General features: G+C 38.2%; 1 protein-coding gene across 1 annotated transcript in view; it reads right to left on the reverse strand.

The window, feature by feature from the left end:
* LOC121328870 (protocadherin Fat 4-like) overlaps positions 1 to 25213 on the reverse strand; it is a 144698-nt gene that overhangs the window by 5546 nt on the left and 113939 nt on the right. Inside the window, exons 7-16 of the mRNA XM_041274000.1 lie at positions 23092 to 23272; positions 22049 to 22299; positions 17385 to 21734; positions 14012 to 14116; positions 11700 to 12007; positions 8850 to 8935; positions 8349 to 8528; positions 7998 to 8122; positions 3983 to 4200; positions 942 to 1203 (exon numbers count right to left, since the gene is read on the reverse strand). Coding sequence (XP_041129934.1) covers positions 942 to 1203; positions 3983 to 4200; positions 7998 to 8122; positions 8349 to 8528; positions 8850 to 8935; positions 11700 to 12007; positions 14012 to 14116; positions 17385 to 21734; positions 22049 to 22299; positions 23092 to 23272 — 6066 coding nt within the window. The remainder of the gene's footprint in view (positions 1 to 941; positions 1204 to 3982; positions 4201 to 7997; positions 8123 to 8348; positions 8529 to 8849; positions 8936 to 11699; positions 12008 to 14011; positions 14117 to 17384; positions 21735 to 22048; positions 22300 to 23091; positions 23273 to 25213) is intronic.

The raw sequence follows: 25213 nt of genomic DNA on the forward strand, positions 1-25213 counted from the left end.
CCATGTTGGGTTAAACAAGGCCAAAGAGGGGCCCATATAACTCACCATGTTGGGTTAAACAAGGCCAAAGAGGGGCCCATATAACTCACCATGTTGGGTTAAACAAGGCCAAAGAGGGGTCCATATAACTCACCATGTTGGGTTAAACAAGGCCAAAGAGGGGCCCATATAACTCACCATGTTGGGTTAAACAAGGCCAAAGAGGGGCCCATATAACTCACCATGTTGGGTTAAACAAGGCCAAAGAGGGGTCCATATAACTCACCATGTTGGGTTAAACAAGGCCAAAGAGGGGTCCATATAACTCACCATGTTGGGTTAAACAAGGCCAAAGAGGGGTCCATATAACTCACCATGTTGGGTTAAACAAGGCCAAAGAGGGGTCCATATAACTCACCATGTTGGGTTAAACAAGGCCAAAGAGGGGCCCATATAACTCACCATGTTGGGTTAAACAAGGCCAAAGAGGGGCCCATATAACTCACCATGTTGGGTTAAACAAGGCCAAAGAGGGGCCCATATAACTCACCATGTTGGGTTAAACAAGGCCAAAGAGGGGCCCATATAACTCACCATGTTGGGTTAAACAAGGCCAAAGAGGGGTCCATATAACTCACCATGTTGGGTTAAACAAGGCCAAAGAGGGGTCCATATAACTCACCATGTTGGGTTAAACAAGGCCAAAGAGGGGTCCATATAACTCACCGTGTTGGGTTAAACAAGGCCAAAGAGGGGTGTGTATGACTCAGTGTATGGGGTTAAACAAGGCCAATTAGTCACATGGTTGCTATGAACATCACATAAACCCTGCTTACCCACTGCAGTCTCAACCTTCTGCAATCAGCACAGCAACAGCGAGCACCAAACCTGCCCTCTGAATCATGGTAAATCGAGGAGCCACAGTGATTTGTTTTAGTAAACTGAGATTTCAATATACCCACCTAATCTAGAGCTTTGCTGGGATTGCCCTTCTGGGATTCCCCCCAGCGAAAGTGTGAGAACGTTGAGTCCTCCAAAGTCCTGAGTGTTGTGATTAATCTCCTTCTTGTAGGTCCCATCTATAAGAATGACTGTAAGCGACTCATTCTTAGTGATCTGAAGCGTGTGCCACTGGCCATCGGACACAGACAACTCAGGAATGGTTCTCTCCACCTTTCCTCCGACCCCAGCATCTGAGGTGTAATGCATCTTACCATTTTTCACCTTTAAAGACAAGCACAGATGTTTTCAGTATAACACCCCTGTACACCTTCCATGAGAATGTATGCGTGTTTCATACTGGTGTGAGTTATATCCAAGGTGCCTGGTGTGCACAGGTTCACAAAAGGACGAGACAAGCAAATGGGATTTCAATTTGTTGCTTTTTTATTTCCTCTGCAACTGTGACTACTAACTAAGAGTAGGATTTATAAGCGCTGAACTAAGTAGAGAATAAAGACGCAAGCAGGGGAAAGGGTAAGCAGACGGGAAGTGTAACGCACTGGGGGTGAAAAATACACACACAAGGATAACACAAAGAGGGTGTGGGGCTGACAAAAGACATGTACATTAAATTAAGTGCAACTGTACAACAATTAAACAAGTGGAAAATTATTTAAATTAAAAAGAGAAAACCTTTCAATGTATGTCCCACAGCAAATGCTGGCAGTTAGTATAGTACACACACACACACCCGCACATACACATACACACACAGACGCACACTGAATTTATGAACTGTTAACATCACTTTCAAGAAGTATTAGAAGAGCTTAGTTTGACTCAGAATCTTTATTTTCATCTCCAAAAAGACCCCCAAAAAACAGGACATCAAAAATTCAATTAGAAAAAGAAGACTTGCAGTATATCTCTCTTTATGAAACTAAAACGTTCAAAAACAATGCATCTGTGCACACCGATTTCATCTGCTGTGGCACAAGTTCATTGTTTTTTGTATTTTTCTTTTCACATTTTATTCGGGTACAGCATGTGTATGTTGAGAGGTTTGTTGGCTTAATGGAACTTTTCCCCAAGAACATTGTGGTAGAGAGAAAATGACCTCATTTTTGTCAAGGGCTGCAACGGCTCCTGAGCAAAGTACGGTGTTGGAGCTAGTTCAAAATATGTAATTATTTATTCAAATTAATAAACGATAAACGTGTTTTTTACAAAAACACTTTCTAAAACCATCTTTCTTTTTGGAGATCCTTTGCAAAATGTCATTTAATGGTGGTATGTGCTGACTGACGAATAAACTAAAAGATTGTATGGATGCACATAACATGAGGCTGTGTAATCCCAACCATATTTTGCATAGCGAACCATTTTTTCTATTATTACTATATTGACAACATAACTGGCAGAAGGCACAGGTGTCGTTGTCCATCTATCAACAGTCCAAAGCACCTTTGACCATTGTTCAATAGTCCAATTTCTGTGTCCGTGTGCATATTTTAGCCTTTTAGTCTTCTTCCCCTCTCTTAACAGAGGTATTCTTACTGCAACACATCCTTTAAGTCCTGATTTCAAGAGTGACCTTCATACTGTTGATTTGATGGACAACAACACCTGTGCCTTCTGCCAGTTCTGTTGTCAAGTCAATGCTTGTCTTCTTTCTATTCCTTAAGGATATTATCTTCAAGTATTGCTCATCCTTGTTAGACAGCTTTCTGGGTCTTCCAGTTCTGGGTTTGTTAATTACAGACAATGTTTCTCTGTACTTGTTGATTATGCTTCGGATACCACACCTTGAAAATCAAGTGATGCGAGCTGTTTGACTCTATGTTTTTCATTTTTTATGTAAGTCAAGGTTGTTATAATAGTAGAAAACACTGGTGGAGGCTTTGAGTAAATTGTTGATGCTCATAATGCATCACAGTAGAAAAATGCAACACGTCTAAGACCTTTACATATACACGGTCTAACTTCAGTATAACTAACCTTTCTTATAACGAATCTCCTTTTTAACGATCCAACTGCAAGAACTGTTTTTTTCAATGGAAATTAGCCCTATTAGAACGATTACTTTTACAAAACCTACCCGGATAAAACGATCTTGGTAGTGACTGACACTAAACTTTTTCCAGTGTGAATGTGTTATTCTCTCAGTGAATAACAGAAGACCTTGGTAGGCTGATTCATAGATAACCTATTGTAGTGCGAATCATGTGACACATGCAACCATTGCCCTCTTCACACAATCTGCAGCCATGGCAACAGGCGTGAGGAGGGAACAAGATTGAAACAGCGTGCACTGAGAAAAGCACGAAACATATGAAGCAATCAACGCTGGATACGTTTTTCAAGAGAAAGGCTACGCAATTACTGTATTTTGAACGTAAGTGTACTTTTTATTGTTTTCATTTCCTTACTGTTTCCTTTTAAATACACAGTTTAAATGTTGATCAATGTGAAGTTGTTTTGAAAGAACTACTGTATACTGTATAAAGATGTTCAATTTAATTTGGCCGTTTATTAATTATTCTGATACAGCAAATTGCCAAAACCTATTATAGTGAACAACCTGATAAAACAAACATTTCTCCAGGTCCCAGGGGGGTTTGTTATAATGAAGTTAGACTGTATATATTTAAATTACTGGTGCAGAATTATGCATTCAAGACACTCAGAACAGCTAGGAAAGTTACCTTAAAGACAAACCCACTGACCCCAGCGGGAAGTTGTAAAAGGCTATCTGGGAAATGGATCTGTACATTACATATTCTGTGACCTGTCATGATATTTATTGGTTAAGACATCAGACACTATTTCTTCAGGCCTTATAGAAGTTATATTCTAGAGTCTAGAGACCTTCCTGTCCCCAGGAAATTACTGGGAAATAGTTAAGGAGATGAACAAGTTTTCTGCTTCTGGAAAAATACCCAGCATTAGACAAGTCTCTATTACTATAAAATGAAAGAGCATGGGGTACAGAAAAGGTGATTAGGTCACACAAAACCGCAGCTGTCCAACCAAATCAACTGAACTGTGTCTTTAATCTTACCTTCACGGTAGTGTAATTGCTGCTTTCCTGGACATGAAATAAAATGCCATTTTTGCTTCTTGTTCTAAACTTCATGTCCAGCCTGTTCAGGCTCATCGTGTCACGGCTGGTGCCTCTTAAGCTCTGGCTGAGCATGAAATCCCTTTTCTTATTCTGGTTCATGGAGTAGTCCAGGCGCCCATTGCCATCAAGGGACAATGCAGTGTCGACAGTCATGTCTGAAAGATGCAACACATGCAGGTTATCAAACCGCATATTCTATTTATTGGTTCATTTATTAAAAATGCATTCTTAGGGCTCTAGATGTTTTGAGCCAAAGTATGGTATTCTTTGATTTTAATTAATCTTATGGGAAATTGAGCATAACAAGTAAGATGCAGATTTAAAAGTGGAATTCATTATCTGGTCACCAGAAAGCTGCAGTAGGTGTTTAAATGATTAACCCTAAGTCTGGGCCCTTGGGCCAATCACTTTTTTTTTTAATAGGGATAACTCAATTATGTTTACATGAACGTTTCCCCTATAACATCGGTTTTCAAACTGGGGTACGCGTGCCCCTGGGGTACTCGAGCGCTCCTCAGGGTGTACGCGAGAAAAATCCTGTAATGGCGGACAACAGATTTGTATTTATTTTAATTTTTTTTACCACTTTGCGACTTAGCAATCGAATTAACAATGTTGAATCTCCTTTCAAATATAACCGCAGCCGTACTGGTGTACGTTTCCTTTCTGTTGGTTGACGTTAACTATAAACACCCAAGTGGATGCTGACAGTGAGTGAGCGTAGAGCGCACGCAGGATTTAATTACATACTTAAATAGCAGGGCGGTGGTTCTGCAGTCTGTAGGCTAAAAAGAAAAAAATAATAATCATTGTATGATGTTGCTTCTTTTAAAAATGTATAGTATTTACTGGGTAAGTTCGCTTTCTGGAGTTTAAATGTTCAGTGTTTGTAGTTTAGTTTAATCAGTTCAGTGTGTTTTATCTAAGTTTATGTTTTTAAATAACAGTATTACTGAGTTTAGCAGGCAGCTGTGCCACCCTACTTAGACAGTGAAATCACTGCGCTGGAGCGTACATGACTGTGTTAACTTTACTTACAATGCTTTATGTGTTTTTTGACTAATTCGTTGAAGAACTCCTTTGTCGAGTAACTGCATTAGCCAACGTATGTATGACACTAATTATTAGGCTAATAAAAGCAAAAGCACGGTATTATTATTATTATTACAAAAATGGAATCGCAGATATATACATATATATATATATATATATATATATATATATATATATATATATATATATATATATATATATATATATATATATACATATACATTACTGTGCAAAAGTTTTAGGCAGGTGTGAAAAAATGCTGTAAAGTAAGAATGCTTTAAAAAATAGACATGTTAATAGTTTATATTTATCAATTAACAAAATGCAAAGTGAGTGAACAGAAGAAAAATCTACATCAAATCAATATTTGGTGTGACCAACCTTTGCCTTCAAAACAGCATCAATTCTTCCAGGTACACTTGCACACAGTTTTTGAAGGAACTCGGCAGGTAGGTTGGCCCAAACATCTTGGAGAACTAACCACAGTTCTTCTGTGGATTTAGGCAGCCTCAGATCAGATCAGGACTCTGTGGGGGCCATACCATCACTTCCAGGACTCCTTGTTCTTCTCTACGCTGAAGTTAATGTCTTAATGACTTTCGCTGTATGTTTGGGGTTGTTGTCATGCTGCAAAATAAATCTGGGGCCAATCAGATGCCTCCCTGATGGTATTGCATGATGGATAAGTATCTGCCTGTACTTCTCAGCATAGAGGAGACCATTAATTCTGACCAAATCCCCAACTCCATTTGCAGAAATGCAGCCCCAAACTTGCAAGGAACCTCCACCGTGCTCCACTGTTACCTGCAGACACTCATTTCTGTACCGCTCTCCAGCCCTTCTTGAACAAAATGCCTTCTGCTACAGCCAAATATTTCAAATTTTGACTCATTAGTCCAGAGCACCTGCTGCCATTTTTCTGCACCCCAGTTCCTGTGTTTTCATGCATAGTTGAGTCCCTTGACCTTGTTTCCATGTCGGAGGTATGGCTTTTTGGCCGCAAGTCTTCCATGAAGGCCACTTCTGACCAGACTTCTCCAGACAGTAGATGGGTGTACCAGGATCCCACTGTTTTCTGCCAATTCTGAGCTGATGGCATTGCTGGACATCTTCCGATTGCGAAGGGAAGTAAGCATGATGTTTCATCTGCTGCAGTAAGTTTTCTTGGCCGGCCACTGCGTCTACGGTCCTCAACGTTGCCCGTTTCTTTGTGCTTCTTCAAAAGAGCTTGGACAGCACATCTGGAAACCCCTGTCTGCCTTGAAATTTCTGCCTGGGAGAGACCTTGCTGATGCAGTATAACTACCTTGCGTCTTCCTGCTGTGCTCAGTCTTGCCATGGTGTATGACTTTTGACAGTAAACTGTCTTCAGCAACCTCACCTTGTTAGCTGAGTTTGGCTGTTCCTCACCCAGTTTTATTCCTCCTACACAGCTACATATTGAATTGATGATCATTAGCACCTGCTTGGTATAATTGTTTAATCATACAGCTGACTATATGCCTACAAAATCCCTGACTTTGTGCAAGTGTACCTAGAAGAATTGATGCTGTTTTCGAAGGCAAAGGGTGGTCACACCAAACATGGATTCGATGTAGATTTTTCTTCTGTTCACTCACTTTGCATTTAGTTAATTGATAAATATAATCTATTCACATGTCTATTTTTTTAAAGCATTCTTACTTTACAGCATTTTTTCACACCTGCCTAAAACTTTTGCACAGTATATATATATATATATATATATATATATATATATATATATATATATATATATATATATATATATATATATAATCAGTCCCTAACTCCTGGATTGGAAAGTGTCTGAAATTGGATTCCCTACTCCAGACCTTGAGTGTGTTCATATCATATAGTGAGTGCCCATCAACAAGCTGTCAGACGACTGCACTAAACACTAACATGTAAACATTTTGCTAAAAGTCATTTTTGACTGCATGATATAAATGTTACCTTTCTACTTTAATCAAATTTAGTTTTTGGAAGTATTCTCTTCAAAACAATGTGCTTATTCTGTCTGGATTCGATACTGCACAAGACACACAGAGCATTTTAAATGTGCAGCTCAAGTGTTAAACCATAACGTTAAATAAATAAATAGAAAAACACATATATTTAATGTGTTATTCAATGTTCACATAGTTCTGTATGCTACCAGATTTTTTTAAAATATGCCTGTATTTGTAAATTTTAAACAGTTTTTTATGCAAAATGCCCAAACTCTTTTCTTTCTACATTTCTGCATTTGTTGGAAGAAATGCACAACTTTTGTTGAGAATTGTTTTCTGGTTTTGTTTTAAATTAGAACCCTAGTTTTGTTTTCAAAAGCATGTTTTTGGACTCATTTGGCTGCTTATTGGTTTGGATTTTGAAATAATTTTACATAGCACTTTTAGTTTTAATTGTATTTTATTTAACAGCAGTAACTGGCTGAACTCTATCTCCTTCTGAGCCAGCGAATCGAGTCCTGTTTGTTTTTTTAACTTGAAGTCCTACTCGTTGATTTTAAAATAGAGAATAACATACCCTTGTCTAGGGGCTGCATTGTTTACTAATCAGGGTGTAGTTTTACTGAAATCTGTGATAAAAAACAGGCACATCCATCACAGTTAACATCAGTAAGTACTTAAGTCCAGTAATAATACATTTTCTTTCTGTTTTCACAGGTTTATTATGACCCTATCTGAGATGGGGGTACACGGTAGACTAGATTTTTTGGAAAGGGGTACAGGGCCTAAAAAGTCTGTAAACTACTACCCTATAACATAATTGTATATAATGCAATCAACTACCACAGAGAGACATACAGCATAAAAAGGGTTCAAGGAAAGATACTGTATTAGTTAACAGACAAACAAATAACCCATTTGATGCTCACATTTATCACAGTGTTTCCCAGTAAACCCTTCCATGCATTCACACTGCTGCCAGGACCAGTTGTCCGTACAGGCGCCACCATGCTTACAGATGTTGCTTGCACAAGCTCCTTCTAGTCTTGGACATCTACAAAACAAACAAGGAAGTCGATGAAGTCGATAGATTGGCGGTATTGTGTTTGTCCAGATGGCAGAGTGATGGCTCAAGCCATGACTGGAGGCAGGCAGCTGTAAGACATGCCGCACATGGTAACAGCGCTAACATGTTTTCCCTTAACCCATCGTGCTAGGATATCGATCCATGAATTGCTAATATTAAAACATATTTTATGATCTGTAAAAATGTATCCAACCTGTCAAGAATTCCATGGGAATCCAAAGCCTGACTTGGTTCGAGAGGACGCCCGTTGACGGCAAACTCCATTACACACCCGACAAAGTCATGAGTGGCCACTTGTCCTTTTCTACGAAGTATAGGGTCTATAGATCTCACCCCCCCGACTGTAAGTCTGTTTGGCTGCACATCTAGAGTCCTATGAAAAGGAAACAAATGAGAGACTGAACATCTGCATTTCAAGAAAGAAAACAAACACTATACTGTAGTAACTACTGTTGGAAGACATTATACATGCATAACCGTGATTCTTCTATCTATATATTTGATTCATCTTCATTAATATTACAACATCAATTTAATTGAGCTACATTATAATAAAAATACAAATATAAAGTATTTAAAATGGGTTAATTCTCTGTTCATGTAAGTGTTATTTTCATGTAAAGCATTGTTTAACACACTGTCATATCTTGTAAATTACAACCAGCTTGAAAATAGCACACACGTTATTTCTTACCAGTCAGTATGAACTGCCACATTGCTAACAGTGCAATATCCAGGGTCCTGGTCCTCAGAACACAAGTCCACTGTCAGCGATGCAGCCTGAAATACATATACAGTGCAAAACCATTTATATCTTGTCAAAACATGGTAGAAATTGGATTTAGTTTTGTATTTTAGCAGTTTTGTTTTGTTAAATAAGCAGAACAGGTGAAATGTTAACATGTTATTAAAAGGATATTAACTTAATGCACATTACCAAGGACTGAAAATAATCTCCTTAGTCTGTGATGCCCTTGAACAAAGTAACTAGAAGTGGCTGTGCTGTAAAAATAGATTCCAGATGCAAAATATCAGCTGCCTCTAATAAGGATTTGAAGAGCTGAAGTACATAACAGTACTCATTTGAAATATCTGTGCACCAATAACATCAGCCCTGGAATTACATAATGTATGTCCAACTTCAGAGATGTTCGTCTTGCATTCATAACGTAGAATGAAATGTATGTTTCAGTGTTTATAATTTATTAGTATGAATCTTGGAAGAATTATAGATATATCCCTGCTTAATCAAAAATACTTGAGGGAAAAGTGTCATGAATATATTATCCCTGTTCAGCAACATGCAGTATACTTGACAGGATAAACAGCAAGTTTAAATGAAATTCTAAACTTCAGATCCATATGGTGTAATTCATATTGTAAGTATTTTTTACAGTAATGCTGGTACCACACCATGCTATCTCTGCAAAGGTTATGTTATTCATAATTAAAAGTGAGATGTCTTGATTCCAAAAACCAAACCGGTGTTTACATGATGACAATATGCACTGCTTACACCCAATAAAGAGCCTGTTAAATATTTATCATTTACAGTTACAGTACACTAAAGCAATACAAGTAAATGCAGGCAATGTATCAAAACAGACCCATATAAAAACCAAGGAACCATGCTGTAGCAGGCCGGAAGAAAGCTCTGCTGTGCGTGTTTATTTATTTTAGAACTGCCCCTGTGTATCGTTTGTATTATTTTGTATTTGGTTTAGCGTTATGATTTATTTATTGTATTTATAAATATGACAGTGAAGCCATATGTTTGCTATTGTTTGATATTTTGTACTCGTTCTTTTTACATACATCAAGGGAATGTGTGAATGTTAGTGCTAGTGATGGTTAGACTGGCCGGCAATCACATGCAATTAATAAACTTGTGGTGATTGTGGCCGAGGGGTAATAGGATAATTAATAGCTAGTCAACCCCTCGGCCCTAGTATAAAAGCCTACAGCTCTCCCTGTTCCGGCTGGAGTGTTTTGAGAAAGATCGAGCAGACACAATCTGAAAGTAAACTAAATAGAAGAAGTGAAGACGATTGCCAAGTCTGACCTCTACTGTTTAGTGTTTCTCTCTCTCTCTCTCTCTCTCTCTCTCTCTCTCTCTCTCTCTCTCTCTCTCTCTCTCTCTCTCTCTCAGCAAGTCTCTCACACCTATGTTTCAGCCCAATACAAAGCCCACGAGAAATGAGGTTTCTTAAACCAAAGAAATGTTAACACTGAAAATTAGAAAAACAACATCAAATTATTAAAAGGGATAACCTTATGTAATAAAATGCCATTGCTGTGTTTTATGTGCAGTTCTCTCAATGCAGACATCAATGCCTTGTTCACATTCCTGGAAAATCCCTGCATTTCATTTCCAAATATGTGCTATGTGTTGAAATGTGTCCTTGCAGCAAAAACTCATGTGGAGTAGGTGTTGTAAGCGATCTGCATGGTGAATTTAGATCCTATACTGTAGGGAAGGTTTTTAGTTTATTTATTTAATGCCTGACCACATACCACTGTGGAATAGTTATCTGGAATTCAATCCCTAAACATTTCTCAATAATATATTGCACGATTTCATATCATTTCATTTCTCAATAATATACAACATATATTGCATGATTTCATATTATTTCATTTATCAATTTCAACTACACAGTTTAGCCCATTTTTTGACAGACAATTTCAGTGATCCATCAACCGAGCCAGATCAACAATGCTACTTTTCCGTTGCATGGAAATCAGAAAGCTTTTAGAAAGATGCTGCAGGATCACCTAACTGACCTGCACCAACTCTTTCCATGTTTGGGTTACAGTACCTGAGGGAGCTGATACTTACGGTACAAGTTGGGTTGTATTTGGTTTGGAGCCCCACTGTGTTCATTTCCTACTGATTCCCTAATATTCATGATATGAAGAGGTGGAATTAGAGTTCTCACTGAAACTTGTGTATATTTCCATCCTGTCACTTGGCACTATCTCAAAACTGACAATTTAATGATTTTACCAGTTTCCTACAAACTCCCAAAGTGCAGTAGGAAATGGTAGATTTGGAGCCTGTAGGGGACTTAGATTATACTTTTGACGTGCTGGTGATTTTTTTCTAGAGCAGAGAAGGCCTGAAGAAAGAGTTGATTCTTGTGTTGTGTGGCTGAAACAGCTAGTGTGAAATGTAAAAGTGAACTTGCACATTTACACATGGAGAAAGCTGAAAACAACATTGCCAGCTTTAACTATAGTGTGAAGGATAACAGACACAAGTGATGTCAAATAGCCATTTCCATGTTGGGTTAGTCATCAAAGTTTAAGAGAGAATTGTACGGATAGCTGAGCTATTACTTTTTTTTTAAATACATTATTTTGAGTCGAGGCATCATATGTCAAGGATCACCAATACACATACAATGTTTAACTCGCAGCTAACAGTACGAAATTCTACCATTATGAAAGTAAACCTGCATTCTCTTTAATGATAATGGTTTACATGAGTGACTCCGAACACTCAGGAACAGCAAAATATGGATTTAAAGAGAGAACCACTCACCATGCCTGCCCTCCTAGCAATGACAGTGTGGAACTGCCCATCAGAAACTCTTTTCATTGCCATTAATTTGTAAGCTCCACTTCCTAAGTTAAAGGAGAATCTAACCCTTCCTTCGAATATCTCCAAAGCCAGAAACTCAGCCTTGTCTCCTGTCTGGTTGTCGTGGTTGTACATTAGAAGGGCATTGTTCTTGATGGTTGAAAACTTGATGTAGATGTAGTTATTGTTGGGATCCAAACTGGGAAATTCCATGTAGGACAGCTCCTCGAAACCATAGCTGTTTAGTTCACAGTGTTTGCCAAAGACACCTATGCAAAGTAAGAATGTATTAAAATCAAGCACATCATGATGACACTGTGCTTTTTCTATTACATGTTAACAAGGAGACCATTATTAACAGATTAATCACTGTGGAGCTACAAGAATTTATTACATATTGATCAAAACAAAAAACCTTTGGAAAATTGTGACAGGGTGCAGCTGCCACAGTGAGGAGACTCAGAGTCGTAAAGTGCAGCAAATAAAATACTTTTCATTAAATAATAATCAACACACAAAACAAAAGAGCACGATGACCAAATAAAAAGACACACAAAACAATCTAAACAATAACTGATAAACAACTAAGAAAAACACTGCTAACACACTCTCACTCACCTCTACCAAAGAGGTCCTCTTACTCTCACAAATGCTCACCCTGCAGACTCACTCACATCCACTCTAAACAACACAAAAACACAGAGAGACAGGCTGCACCCTGTCACAGAAATATATCACACATATTCAGTCAGTTACCACCCTGTGTTATACTAAATAATAAAAAAGGAAAACCAACAAAAATGTACTTTGATTTTCTCATTCATGATCAATTCGCTTGGAAACAGGTAACTTTGAGAATTGAGGGGTTTTGGTAACAGTTATTGGTCAATATATTTTAATTATGGCTCTACAGTATTATACGGTGGTCCTGAAGTGCAAAACACAAACACAAAAAGAAAAATAGAAACAACATTAAGGAAAACACAATGACATTAAGAAAGCACAACGGCATTAAGAAAACCCAACGACATTAAGAAAACACAACGACATTAAGAAAACCCAACGACATTAAGAAAACACAACGACATTAAGAAAACACAACGGCATTAAGAAAACACAACGGCATTAAGAAAACCCAACGACATTAAGAAAACACAACGACATTAAGAAAACACAACGACATTAAGAAAACACAACGACATTAAGAAAACACAACGACACTAACTTCAAACGGGAATGGGTAAGTACATAGGAAAGGGGTTCCACATCACTTATTGGAGGAATAACCTGCCAATCATTCTGTTGTGGAACTGTGTGTCGAACACAGTCCATATTAATACAATATCATTTCCCAGCACTTTGTATTTTATATATATATATAATATATATATATATATATATATATATATATATATATATATATATATATATATATATATATATATATGTGTGTGTGTGTGTGTGTGTGTGTGTGTGTGTGTGTGTGTGTGTAAGTAAGACACACCTGTTCCTCCTTAATCAATTCGTGGAAGATTTGAGATGATCACACCCCCCTTTGACACGTCTGGCTGTTCGGTTGCATTTTAATGAATAATAATAATAATAATAATAATAATAATAATAATAATAATAATAATAATAATAATAATAATAAAAACTAAGTGCTATGAAGATGGTTCTTGTTCTAAGCTGGCAAGGAGGAATCGATTGATGCCTGTTTAAAAATGATCGGAGCAGGTTATATGCTTTTACCCATTCCCAGGTAGCACAGTGATTGGCAGGTTGTTCCTCCAATCAGTGATGGGGAACCCTTTCTCCTATGTACCTACCCATTCTGGTTTGGAGTTAATGTCGTCGTGTTTTCTTAATGTTGTTGTGTTTATCTTTTTGTGTTTCTACTTTTCTATTTGTGTTTTTGTTTTGCACTTCAGGGCCACTGTACTATTAGCTTAAAATACACAAAATGCCATACGCAAAACTACTTTTTATTTATGCATCTTAGGTGAAATACAGGATGAAAGACAACAAATAAAACAGACAAGACAAAAGGCAAAAAAAAAAGCCACTGGAACTTTTTAGAAAGTCCCATTAATAAAAATGGAAACTTCTAAACTGCACAGATAAAACAGAAACAAAGTGTTCCTTCAGTTTAGGGTTATCTGACTTCATCAAGCTTCCCTGTAACTTCCTACCATGGCAAATGATCACTTTTGGCAATAGTTTCAAAAGCAAGCCAATGATTAAAGTAGCACTGGATTAATATTGTCACTTACCAAATGGACAATGACAGTGATATCCATCCACAGCATTCTGACAGGACCCCCCATTAAAACAAGGGTTACATTCACAGTAATTGATGGCAGAATCACATGTTTTACCTAGGTTCACAAAAAAACACTAATTAAAAATACAAATAGGGAGTAAGGTATAAAAGCAAAATTATAATGCTAACATTGTGCCTGACTAAATTGAAACAAGTTATTATGTACCAGCCATATATTACCAAAATATGATGCAGAAAGCAATTGCAAAGTTAATATATTAGCAGACAAACTAAATACAGGGTTTAAAAGAATTCTTATTCCCACAGACTTGTGCTGGAGCACTCCTTAAAGTAAAACAAGAAGATGAAAAATGCTAGTGATATGGAAAAACATTTTATGATGGCAGACAGTACACTTTGGTAAAGTATGTAAATACAGCACATACAAACATGGAATGCAAGATGTTCCAGTGCTGGGTTCATTTTTTACCAAATCAAGACTCTGATTTCTACAACTTAAAACAAGTAACTTAATGAAGGTATAGTTCCTTTACTATAACAGGGCAGGCAAAACAGAAAACGAAGAGTTCATAGGGAGGGCATGCAAACTACTGTAAGTCAAAAGGTGTATTTCTTTAAGAAAGTGATTCTTTTCAAAACAAAACTAGAAAGACCAGTGACCATCCTTAATGAACAGAATGATAAAAGACTGCAAAGACTTAACGGTGTGGTGCTGAGGTAATCTCTCTTTATAATTCCATTCAGAACTGAAGATAATTGCCTCAGTGACATGAAGTAAAAAGCAGCTGACCAAACAGAATCAATCAACAACTCAAATTCGTTCAAAATGCTCTTGTTTTTTCCTCTTTCTTTTAAAGCTTAGACGGTGACTAATGACAGTTAAAACATTGATGTTATTTAAAATTATATATATATATATATATATATATATATATATATATATATATATATATATATATATATATATATTAGATATATATATATATATATATATATATCAAGTATCCCTTCAAAGTTGTAGGATAAATGCAATAACATGTGTTCGAAGCTGTGGTTATTATTTTAAGTAAAATATACCTCTAGGCCAAACTTATCATGAAATAATGGCAGAAATGCTTGTATGCTCTATTTAACAAATTTCATTTGACCCTCTTGAAACTTGTTTCCATTTTGCAAACAAGCCCAGGTTTAGCAGTTTGGCTGACTCTGCTGCTGACAGAATGTTAAACACGTTCATCAGCAGGTTAGAAAGTCAGAGCCTGCTGTCGTTCTTTAGATAGAATGATATTGCTTGTGCTGGATTTGCACTGTGACCTCTAATACCACACGTGTCAATGCTGGTAACCTCTTAAATGTTTACACACCAACAGGAAGATAATAAGAACACCTTTTACAATCACTAAATAGTAGTGCTGGGACGAACACAGGATTTTCATGTTCGGATTTTCGCTCATAAATTTAATATTGTTTGGATATTCGTTTGTTTTTCAAAAAGTAATAAAAGCCATTATATTGCTCAGAACGCAGGCATAGAAAGAATATTAGCAGGGGCAGGGGGCGTGGCCATGGCCCCTGCGTGTGTGCCTTTATTTTACAGCAAGACCTTCCAATATATAACACATTAAAATAGAAAACTATCCCAGGAGTAAAGAATAAGCTGTGTAGGACTTACTTTACCCCAGTGAGTTAACTACAAAACAAAGGATGCCAAATAGCTGTTCAAGTTGTTTTATTTATTCCCAAAATAACTGAATTTAATTTATTTTTCCTTTTCATTGTCATCGACGTTCCTTCACAGTAAACAATGGCCAGGCACATTTTCATAAAGTAATAACATGAGGTTTACTTGTGCCTTTTTGAGCTGAACAAGCAAACAAACTGAAATTGAACATTAAACACTTCAAATAAAATGAAAGGAAATGGCGTTGTAAAGTGAAGGGGGAAAAAATAGCATTTTGGATCTAATTTATTACATTCCACATAACAGAAAGTCGCAACAAAAAATATATATAATATACACTGACTTGCTCTAAAGCAGCACAACGTGTTTTTGTCTGAGACGGCTTTCCACAGAGATCGCTATGTGTGCGCATACATAATCTTGTTTGTTTATTTTTTGCTGTCTAAAACATTTAAATAGAGGCTCAAGAGCTGCTGTGTTGATCCTGTGATTGTTTATACATATATATATATATATATATATATATATATATATATATATATATATATATATATATATATATATAATATATATATATATATATATATATATATATATATATATATATATATATATATATATATATATATATATATATATATATATATATATATATATAGAGAGAGAGAGAGAGAGAGAGAGAGAGAGAGAGAGAGAGAGAGAGATTGGTTGATAAAAACTCATACAAGATGGAAAAGACAATGTAAACAAACTGGTTGGTAAACAAAGTAATTAATGTGAAGTGTTTGGGAATAAAAACTAAAGATGGGTTAATGAATACACTGGTAAGTGGTAATGGTGTGTTAAATAAGGGAGATTAAAAGTAATTAAATCTGGTTTAAAATAAATACTTATTGTGCAGAGACAATACTTGGGGGGCATTAGGGCCATGTGGAAGCCACCGGGGTCAGTGGTTGGCTCCAGTTCAATTAATTATTCAATTTAATGTCTTGGCAATTGTCTTTACTGATGTAATTTAAAAACTATGTGTTTGTGAGTGTTGGTCGAGGGAGAATGTGAGGAGTTTGGTTAGTGACTGGGAGAGTGAACAGAGGAAATTATTTGCTATTGATTTGCTGGTAAACGAACACTGAAACAGGTATTTGGTTAAAGGACTTGGATTGTGAATTGGTTTTGATGACAAGGGAACAGGCTTAGCCTGCCTCGTTATTAGTTAGGGAAAATAACTGTTTAGGTAGGGCCCAAGATCAGGTTAGGTTTTGTTTTCTTTATTTTTTTGTGAATAATAAACACATGCTTTGGCGTTTTCTCTCTCCTGTGTCCTAAAGTGTTTTTTTGGAGAAGGAAAAAACGTGTGAACAGAGGGCAATCCATCACCATGTATATTCGTCTCACATATCACATAGAGCTCTTTTTCATTTGCCATTTTTTGAAACGGTCGTACAAATTCTGGTGAAATGGTAAATAAGTACAATGTATTTTTGTCATTTGTAACAAATACGAACATCTGATTTTTGTAGCTGAATACAAGTAAAAAAATATTTGTTCGAATATTCAGATATTTGTCCCACCACTACTAAATAGCAAAAATAAGTTGGGTTTTAGGGTCTAACCAGTATCATCTTTTCTAGCATGCCAGCAGTGGTTTGGTTGCATTTAGACTTTGTATATAAAGCAATACCTGAATATCCAGCTTTGCACACACAGCTGAAACCTGCTGGGAAGTTCTGGCAAAGAGCACCATTCTTGCAAGGGTTTGATAGGCATTCATTGACATCCCTCTCACAAGCCATTCCTGTAAATCCATTAGGGCAGCTGCAGGAAAACCCTCCAACTAGATTGTGACAAGTCCCACCATTGTGGCAGGGTGATGGAAGGCACTCGTCAATGTCAGTCTCACACAGGCCTCCGGCATAACCTGGCAAGCAGTTGCAAACATATGGTTGCAGAGGCTGGTTTGATACAAGGATCACAGGGACACTCTCCTCACTCTTCAGCAGAGGACTTACGCGAAGGCGTTTCTCGCACCTTCCTCCATTCTGACAAGGACTGTGTGTACAAGGGTCATGGTCTACCGAGTCTATGAGCACTCCACTCTGTCTATAAAGGATGTCTTTTATACTTTGAAAGAAGGTGGCGACTCCATTGGGGTTTACATACTGGTTGTGGCTGCGTTTCACAGCAGCTGTTAGGAAGGTTTTGTTATTCTGTTCAAATACCCCATACAGCTGCACAGTGGTCCCCAGGCCAGCTAGCTGGGAGTTTGCGATTCGCAAGAAGCTAAGGTAGTGATTGGTAAGAAAGTCGCTAACATGATCTACATGGAGACGAAGGACAATACTGTTATCAATAGTAACGTTATTGAATCCAACAAAGAAAACTCTGACATTGTTGGTGACTGCCCCATGTAGCCCATCACTGCTGTGGACTGTTAAATCAAACTTCCCATCGGAAGATCTTGACTGGGAATTTAAATCGCAGGTATCTGTTGAGATAGTGAACAGACTTGTAACCCTTGATACAAGAGAGCAGCGGAAACTGTCTTGCACATCTGGATCTTGTGGTTTCACACTACCTAGAATCCCACCAGGAAACACGTTTCCAAAATAATGAACAAAGATCTCCACTGTCCTTGACTCTGACGGGTTGTCATTCTGGTCATTAACACTGATATGGACTGTTCCAGTGGAAGACATCTGTGGAACACCAGAGTCCCTGGTCACCACTGACAAGTAGAAGTCACTGATCTGTTCTCTGTCAATCTCTCTGGTTGTGGTCAGTACTCCAGCAGGACTAATTCTGAAATAGCTAGTAGCAGAACCAGTGCTAAGTAATTTGTATGTAAACGGTCCTTGGTTCGGAGGTAGATCGGGATCTGTAGAGCTAAGTGTCATCACAACGGTTCCTGCACGTTGATTCTCAGACACCTCTCCAGCAGTAGTGACTAGGGTTGGTCCATTATCATTAATATCTTCTAATGTGACTATCAAACTAGCACTTCCAGTAGCAGAAGGTGACCCAGAATCCACTGCTAATATAGTGAGGTTATAGATGGGTTTGGACTCTCTATCGAGCTCTGCAGCTACTAAAACCTGCCCTGTCTGAGGGTTCATTGTGAATGCACTGTTTTCATTGCCAGACCCAAGGAAATATGAGAATCTGCTCCAGCTGGGCACAGAATCAGAGTCGGAAGCACTAACAAAGGTGATGTGGGTTCCCGGTGGAACGCCCTCACTTATCTGAATGTTGTAAGATTCTAAGCTGAAAACTGGGGGATCGTTAGCATCCAGAATAGTGATATTAACAATAACTTCATCTACATCTGCTCCCCTAATGCTTCCCATGTTTTTTGCAAGAACCTTTAATGAGATCTTCTCCTCTGTTTCACGATCAAGAGACCCTGACACATAAATCTGTCCTGACATTTTATTGATGCTGAAACCTTTCTTTCTGCTTTTCCCAAATATCAAATAATGGACTTCTCCATCCACTCCTAGGTCTCGATCGCTTGCAAATACTTCCCCGACTACTGTTCCTCCATGAGCAGCTTCGGAGACTTCAAAATAGTACTGCTTTGAAACAAACCGAGGAACATATTCATTTGCTCCTCTCAACTGTATATTTACATTAGCAAAGCTGCAACGTTCCTCATCTGGAACATTGAATGCCTTCACAGTTAAATGGTAGCTCTGCCTTGCTTCAAAGTCCAAAAAACCCTGGGTAGTAATAATGCCAGTATTTGGATCAATGACAAATAAGTCACTATCAGATGACTGAACTGCATAAGCAATCATGGCATTTGGTCCAGAATCTTTATCTGTGGCATTCATTCGCACAACAGTTGTGCCACTTGGGGCATTTTCAAGTACAACTGGGAAGTATTCATCCGGGTTAAAGAGAGGTGCATTATCATTTACATCAGTGACATGAATGGTAACAGTAGCATAGCCAGTCTTTGCAATCCACCCTCCATCTGTAGCTGTAACTCTCAGTTCATGCATTTGCTGCTCCTCGTAATCCAATGGCTTAGCTAAAGTTAAGGAACCTGACGTACTATTCATTGTGAAAAGGCCTGCCTCATTGCCTGAAGAAAGGCTGTATTTAATGAGCCCATTCATTTCTACATCTTTGTCTCTTGCAGAAACAGTTCTAATATTTGTCCCGGCTGTAAGGCTCTCTGGTATTGTCACACTGATATGGCTTTGTGAAAACTCTGGGCTGTGACGATTCTCCTCAGTTACAAGAATATGAAGTCTGGCTTGCGATGAGAGTGGAGGATTGCCTTTGTCTTTAGCCGTAATTTCAACCAGGTAAACCTTGTTCACATCAAACACAAGCGAAGAGGCAACACTGACCCAGCCACTCTGACTGTCCAAATAAAATCTGCTGGAGCTGTTTCCTCCTGTTATAAAGTACTCAACTTCAGAGTTCAAGCCAAAGTCTTTTGTATCAGAAGCTACAACTCTAATGAGCTTTGTTCCAATCTTAACAGTCTTTGTTACAGGTGTGAAGTATTTAGTGATTTCAAACTGCGGTGGGTTGTCGTTGCTGTCCACTATGTTTACCATAACAGTCGTTTCACTCATCAGAGATACAGCCCCCCTGTCGGATGCAGTTACAATAAAGCTATGCCTGTTGATGTTGACGTTGCTTGCTCCTGTGGAATTCTGGTATTTTAAATGCTGCTTGGTGAAAATCTCTCCAGTGCTAGAATTTATTCTAAAGAATTCGGACTGGGACCTTATAAAATAAAAGATTTGTCCATTAAAGCCATTGTCAGGGTCTGTTGCTAAGACCTGGGTGACCTTTGACCCAACTTCTGTAAGCTCGGGATAATCAAGATAATAAGAAGGGCGGCTGAAACGAGGTGCATTATCGTTGACGTCTGTCACAAATATAGTCACATCTGTGCTTACTGTCCATCCTGAATCGTGGGCAGACACTTTGACAATGTAACGCTCCATGTCTTCCCTGTTCAGTGGTCGGCTAATGGTAATGTCTCCTGAATGGGCATTGATGGAGAAAGGAAGGCTTGTATCAGTTATGGAGTACCTGCTGATGGCATTTGATCCAGCATCCTCATCTGAAGTGGTAACTTGTGTCACAGTATAACCAACAGGGGCATTTTCAGGTACCTGTGCGCTGAATATTTTGGAAAACCTTGGGGCATTATCATTCACATCCAGCACGTGAATAAAAACTTTCACAGTAGTGACTTTAGGAGGAGAGCCCTTGTCGGCAGCTTTAACAGTTAATACATATTGACCTTCTTTCTCCCTGTCAAGTGGTCTGCTGCTTCTGATCTCCCCAGTACCACTGTTAATACTGAAGCTATTCCCCTTGTTTCCATCAATGATGGCATATTCCAGTTGCCCATTGGGTCCACTGTCTTTGTCTGAGGCTGATACAATAATCACTTTCTGTGGAGAAAGATTCTCCAGTATTTCAGCCTTGAAGGGTTCCTGTTCGAAAACAGGATAGTTGTCATTAACATCAATTATGGTTATTTCCACTTTTTCATAAGATGAAAAGGGAGGAAAGCCTTGATCCCTGGCTTCAATCCAGAGCACATATTTCTGTATGTTTTCAAAATCCAAGGACTGCTTAATGGAGAGCTCTCCTTTCTGCTGGTCAATGTGAAATGCATGGTCAAGGTTACCACTGGCAATGTGGTATGATAAGGGTTCCCCTCTCGTAGAAGACCCTGCCATTGTGGTAATAAGGGTGTCAGAGGCCTGACTCTCAGGAAATGTAAAGGTGGTCTGTCCAGGTTTAATCAAAGGGAAATCTTCCTCAGTTACGAATCTCACTGTCACAGTAGTGGTGTCCGATTTGGGAAACATCCCACCATCCTTCACGTGGACTGTGAAGGTGACCTCAGAACCCTCGGTCAGCATTTCAGTTGCTGTTATGGCCCCACGCAGTGGATCAATCTGAAACTTCTCAGAGTTTCTCCCCATCAGGGAATAGTGAAGCCGGCCGTTCATGCCTGTATCCTCATCTGTCACTGTGACTGCAAACACCAGCGAACCTTAAAAATAAAACACATACGAATGAAATGCAGAATCATTTTGGCTGTATATAATAGATACATACATTGCCTGGGGTATTTAAATACATTTAGTTAAACTATGGCACCCATAGTGTAAAAGAGTTATTACATAAAAACCTGGCACTCAATAGGCAGCTTGGGGCCCATGTTGCTAACACTGTTACCTAACAAACACAACCAACTGACACATTAGCTGTTAGTGGGCTATTAATCCTATAATTTCCTGAAGAAAACGCCAATAGCAAAATATAATTCAGCATAGGCAGAGGAAAGGTTGGTTTTCCTAGACTGACCTGCAGAAGTAGTTGCTGGGACATGCGTGACGTAGGGGTGGTGGTGGAACCGGGGAGGGTTGTCATTGATATCTGATATAGTCACTGAAACAGTCGCAGAGCTTGACATGGCCACAGGGTGTCCCCCATCAGAGGCTACAACCACCAACTGATAACTCTGCCTGGCCTCTCTGTCCAGCAGAGCACTCGTAATAATCTGACCCGTAGCTGGGTTAATGGAAAACTGTGCATTTCCCCCAGTCAGGCTGTAGCTGTAGCAAAAAACACAGAATAGAGGATATTTAAACAGTCCATTTTTAATATCATTTGAAGTGCAGCAAATTCTGCCAATTTAATGGAAACCAAATAAATAAATTACTTCTCAGATTATTATTGTATAGCAAAAAAAACAAAACTGTTATGGGTACTTTTTAAACTTGAATTCAATATTTCATTAAAACATTTACTTTAATTGTCTAATTGTAATTGGTCTCAGTTCCTATATATGCATTTTAAAATTTGTGTAATTTTTTTTTTGGATCTGTACATAGAATCAGGTGAAATAATGTCTAGATCTTAGAATCTTACAAAAAAAACAAGCTTCCATAAAAAAAAAAAAAGGAAATTTAGCAATCAAACTATTTTCTCTTACCATCTGTAAAAACTTTGGAAGTACAGGCTTTTGTTACAAAACAAAGCAAAAAAAAAACCCCAAAACAAAACAAAAAAACCCCAAAAAATAAATCAAACAGCTGAGAAGAATTATGAACAGGGCATAGCAACTAGTAACTAATGTAAACTGGTTCTGCATTCCATCAAAAACACATCAAACCCTGGTGGGCACGTCTCAACCTGTCTCCACCACTTAACTTCCTCATTCATTTATTTGCCAAATTAGTATTTAGTCATTCCAAGAGCCGGGTTTTCCCAATGGGGAGACAACATAAACAAAATACAAATGTCAAGTCTGAGCCATGTGTCCACTTGTGAATTCTGAGCAGTCCACGTGTCCAATTGTGAATTCTGAGCAGTCTACATGTCCACAGCAGGAAGAATAAACTCACCTGATTGCAGCGTTCAATCCTGCATCAGCATCGGAAGAGTTTACAAGAAGCACGTCAGTTCCAGTAGGAGCGTCTTCTGGTACAGTGGTGTGGAATGTGTTTGAAGCAAAAACTGGAACGTTGTCATTGATGTCATCAACTACAACGATCACAGTCCCTGTGCCAGTGAGAGCAGGAGATCCTGTACGGAGAAAATTGCAAACATGTGAGGGACCTACAACTAATGAGACAATCTGACCATACTTACTTTGTAAAGTAAATGCACATTGTGCGATATTAGGAGACCTTTTTAAGACATTCTCTGTATGTTCATTATGACTTGTCTTTGGGGGGAATGCTAATAATATAATAGGGCTGAGTACAGTGATTTGAAGGGTTCATGTTTTGGAAGATTTCAAAGTCTCTGATTCAAAAGTGCTGATTCGGCTGTAAAGAAAAGCTGTACAAACTGACATTTTCACAAGTAATACAGGTAAAATAACCAGGCAGTATCAGTGAATATAACTGATGGCAAACCTTCATTAAGCTAATGGCATATATATTTGAGAATGATCTGACGTGGTCTAGCACTGGATTTTGTTTACTTTAAACAAGCTCTTCAGTTTTCCGCAGTAAAACTTATTGACAATATGCAGACCTGAGCTTTTAGGGTTTGAATATCACTCATTGTCCTGGAAAAGTTCCTAATGAAGGAGGAGGTAACATTTTCATCCCAGTGAGTATAATTATAAATACAGTGTTTCCTGTTTCATTTATACATTGTCCCTGCACCTCCAAGTTTGAATTCAGACCAAGTACACCAGATCAAAGGGAGCCTTATTATTTCTAATATAAGAGTGACATTGTTATATTGTCATAAAATAAAATAACTCCCTCTCTGTAATGCACACATAGTGAAGCAAAAATGTAACTTTCCATGAATTAACTGTGCATAAAAGCACCATGTAATCAACGGCATATTTTTTTACAAAAAAAAAAAAAAAAAAGTAAAATTCCCACTTGTGGATCATTTTAATTAGTGGTTTTTAAACTATAAATCGCCTGGCTAAACGGCAGTTGGGAGTTCAGTTCGAAGCGACAGACAAGCAAACCAAGTGTGAGAAGGAGAGCGGGTCGGGAGAGGGGAAGAGGGAATGGGCTCACCCCAGGTTCGGATGCCAGAGTGAGGCTGAAGCGTAGCTGAAGCGTCTCATCTCCTGGAGGAAGCCACAGCTCCTCTCGCAGCAAAAAAGTAAATACATTAGGAACGATAATAGGCCTAATATTTATTTAGTTATTAAACGAATGCTGAATAAGATGTTGTGTTATAAAGTGCCAGCGCAGCTTTTCATCAGTTCAGATACTGCATCAAAAGGGTGAGACAGAAACGGAAGTTAGACTGAGAAGTTGTTTACAGTTTGAACAACACCGGTACTGTATTTACTGTGGAAATATTGTATGAATCACTAGTATAGGGAATTGGGGGACATGCTGCAGGAGTGTTATATCTGAGGCGTGTTATAATCAGCAGCCTTATAGTGAGGGAGAACCAGATATGTCAACCCCTAAGTGTTCATACCAGTGAGACCCCTTGCTGAAAAACCTCGAGATTGATGAAAAATCTTAACCTAAAACATTCGATTTTGCATTGGGGGTGGGGGTGTGCTGGTGATGGATCAAGATTCTTCAACCTGGATGACAGCTATGCCACTGACCTAGACTTAAGGGCAATGCACACCGGGAGCAAAGCAGATGGCACGAGTACATAAAAAAAACACAACTGTACCTAGTCATGAAAAGAAAATACTGTCTGCTATTGCTCCTTTTGTGGAGATGAAATAAAACAAATAAAATAAACAAATATATCAGGAACTTGACAATGATCTCAGCATCTTGACATTTCATACCATTATCTCAACATTAGAATACAAATTATCTCAGGATCCAACATTTCAAAACGTCATGTTGAGTTCATCCTTTTACTTATATCTTGGGCATGTCCTTAATGAGCCGTCATAGAAATAACTGTCCAATCTTATTGGTATGTTTTATCTCTATCATTTGTACTGTTGGAGTGTGACGAGGACACAAGCCTTGCTGATGATGTTGAAACACTGAGATCCTTTAAAACCTCATTTGACAA

The sequence above is a fragment of the Polyodon spathula genome, chromosome 2, assembly GCF_017654505.1.
Source record: "Polyodon spathula isolate WHYD16114869_AA chromosome 2, ASM1765450v1, whole genome shotgun sequence".
Lineage (NCBI taxonomy): Eukaryota > Metazoa > Chordata > Actinopteri > Acipenseriformes > Polyodontidae > Polyodon > Polyodon spathula.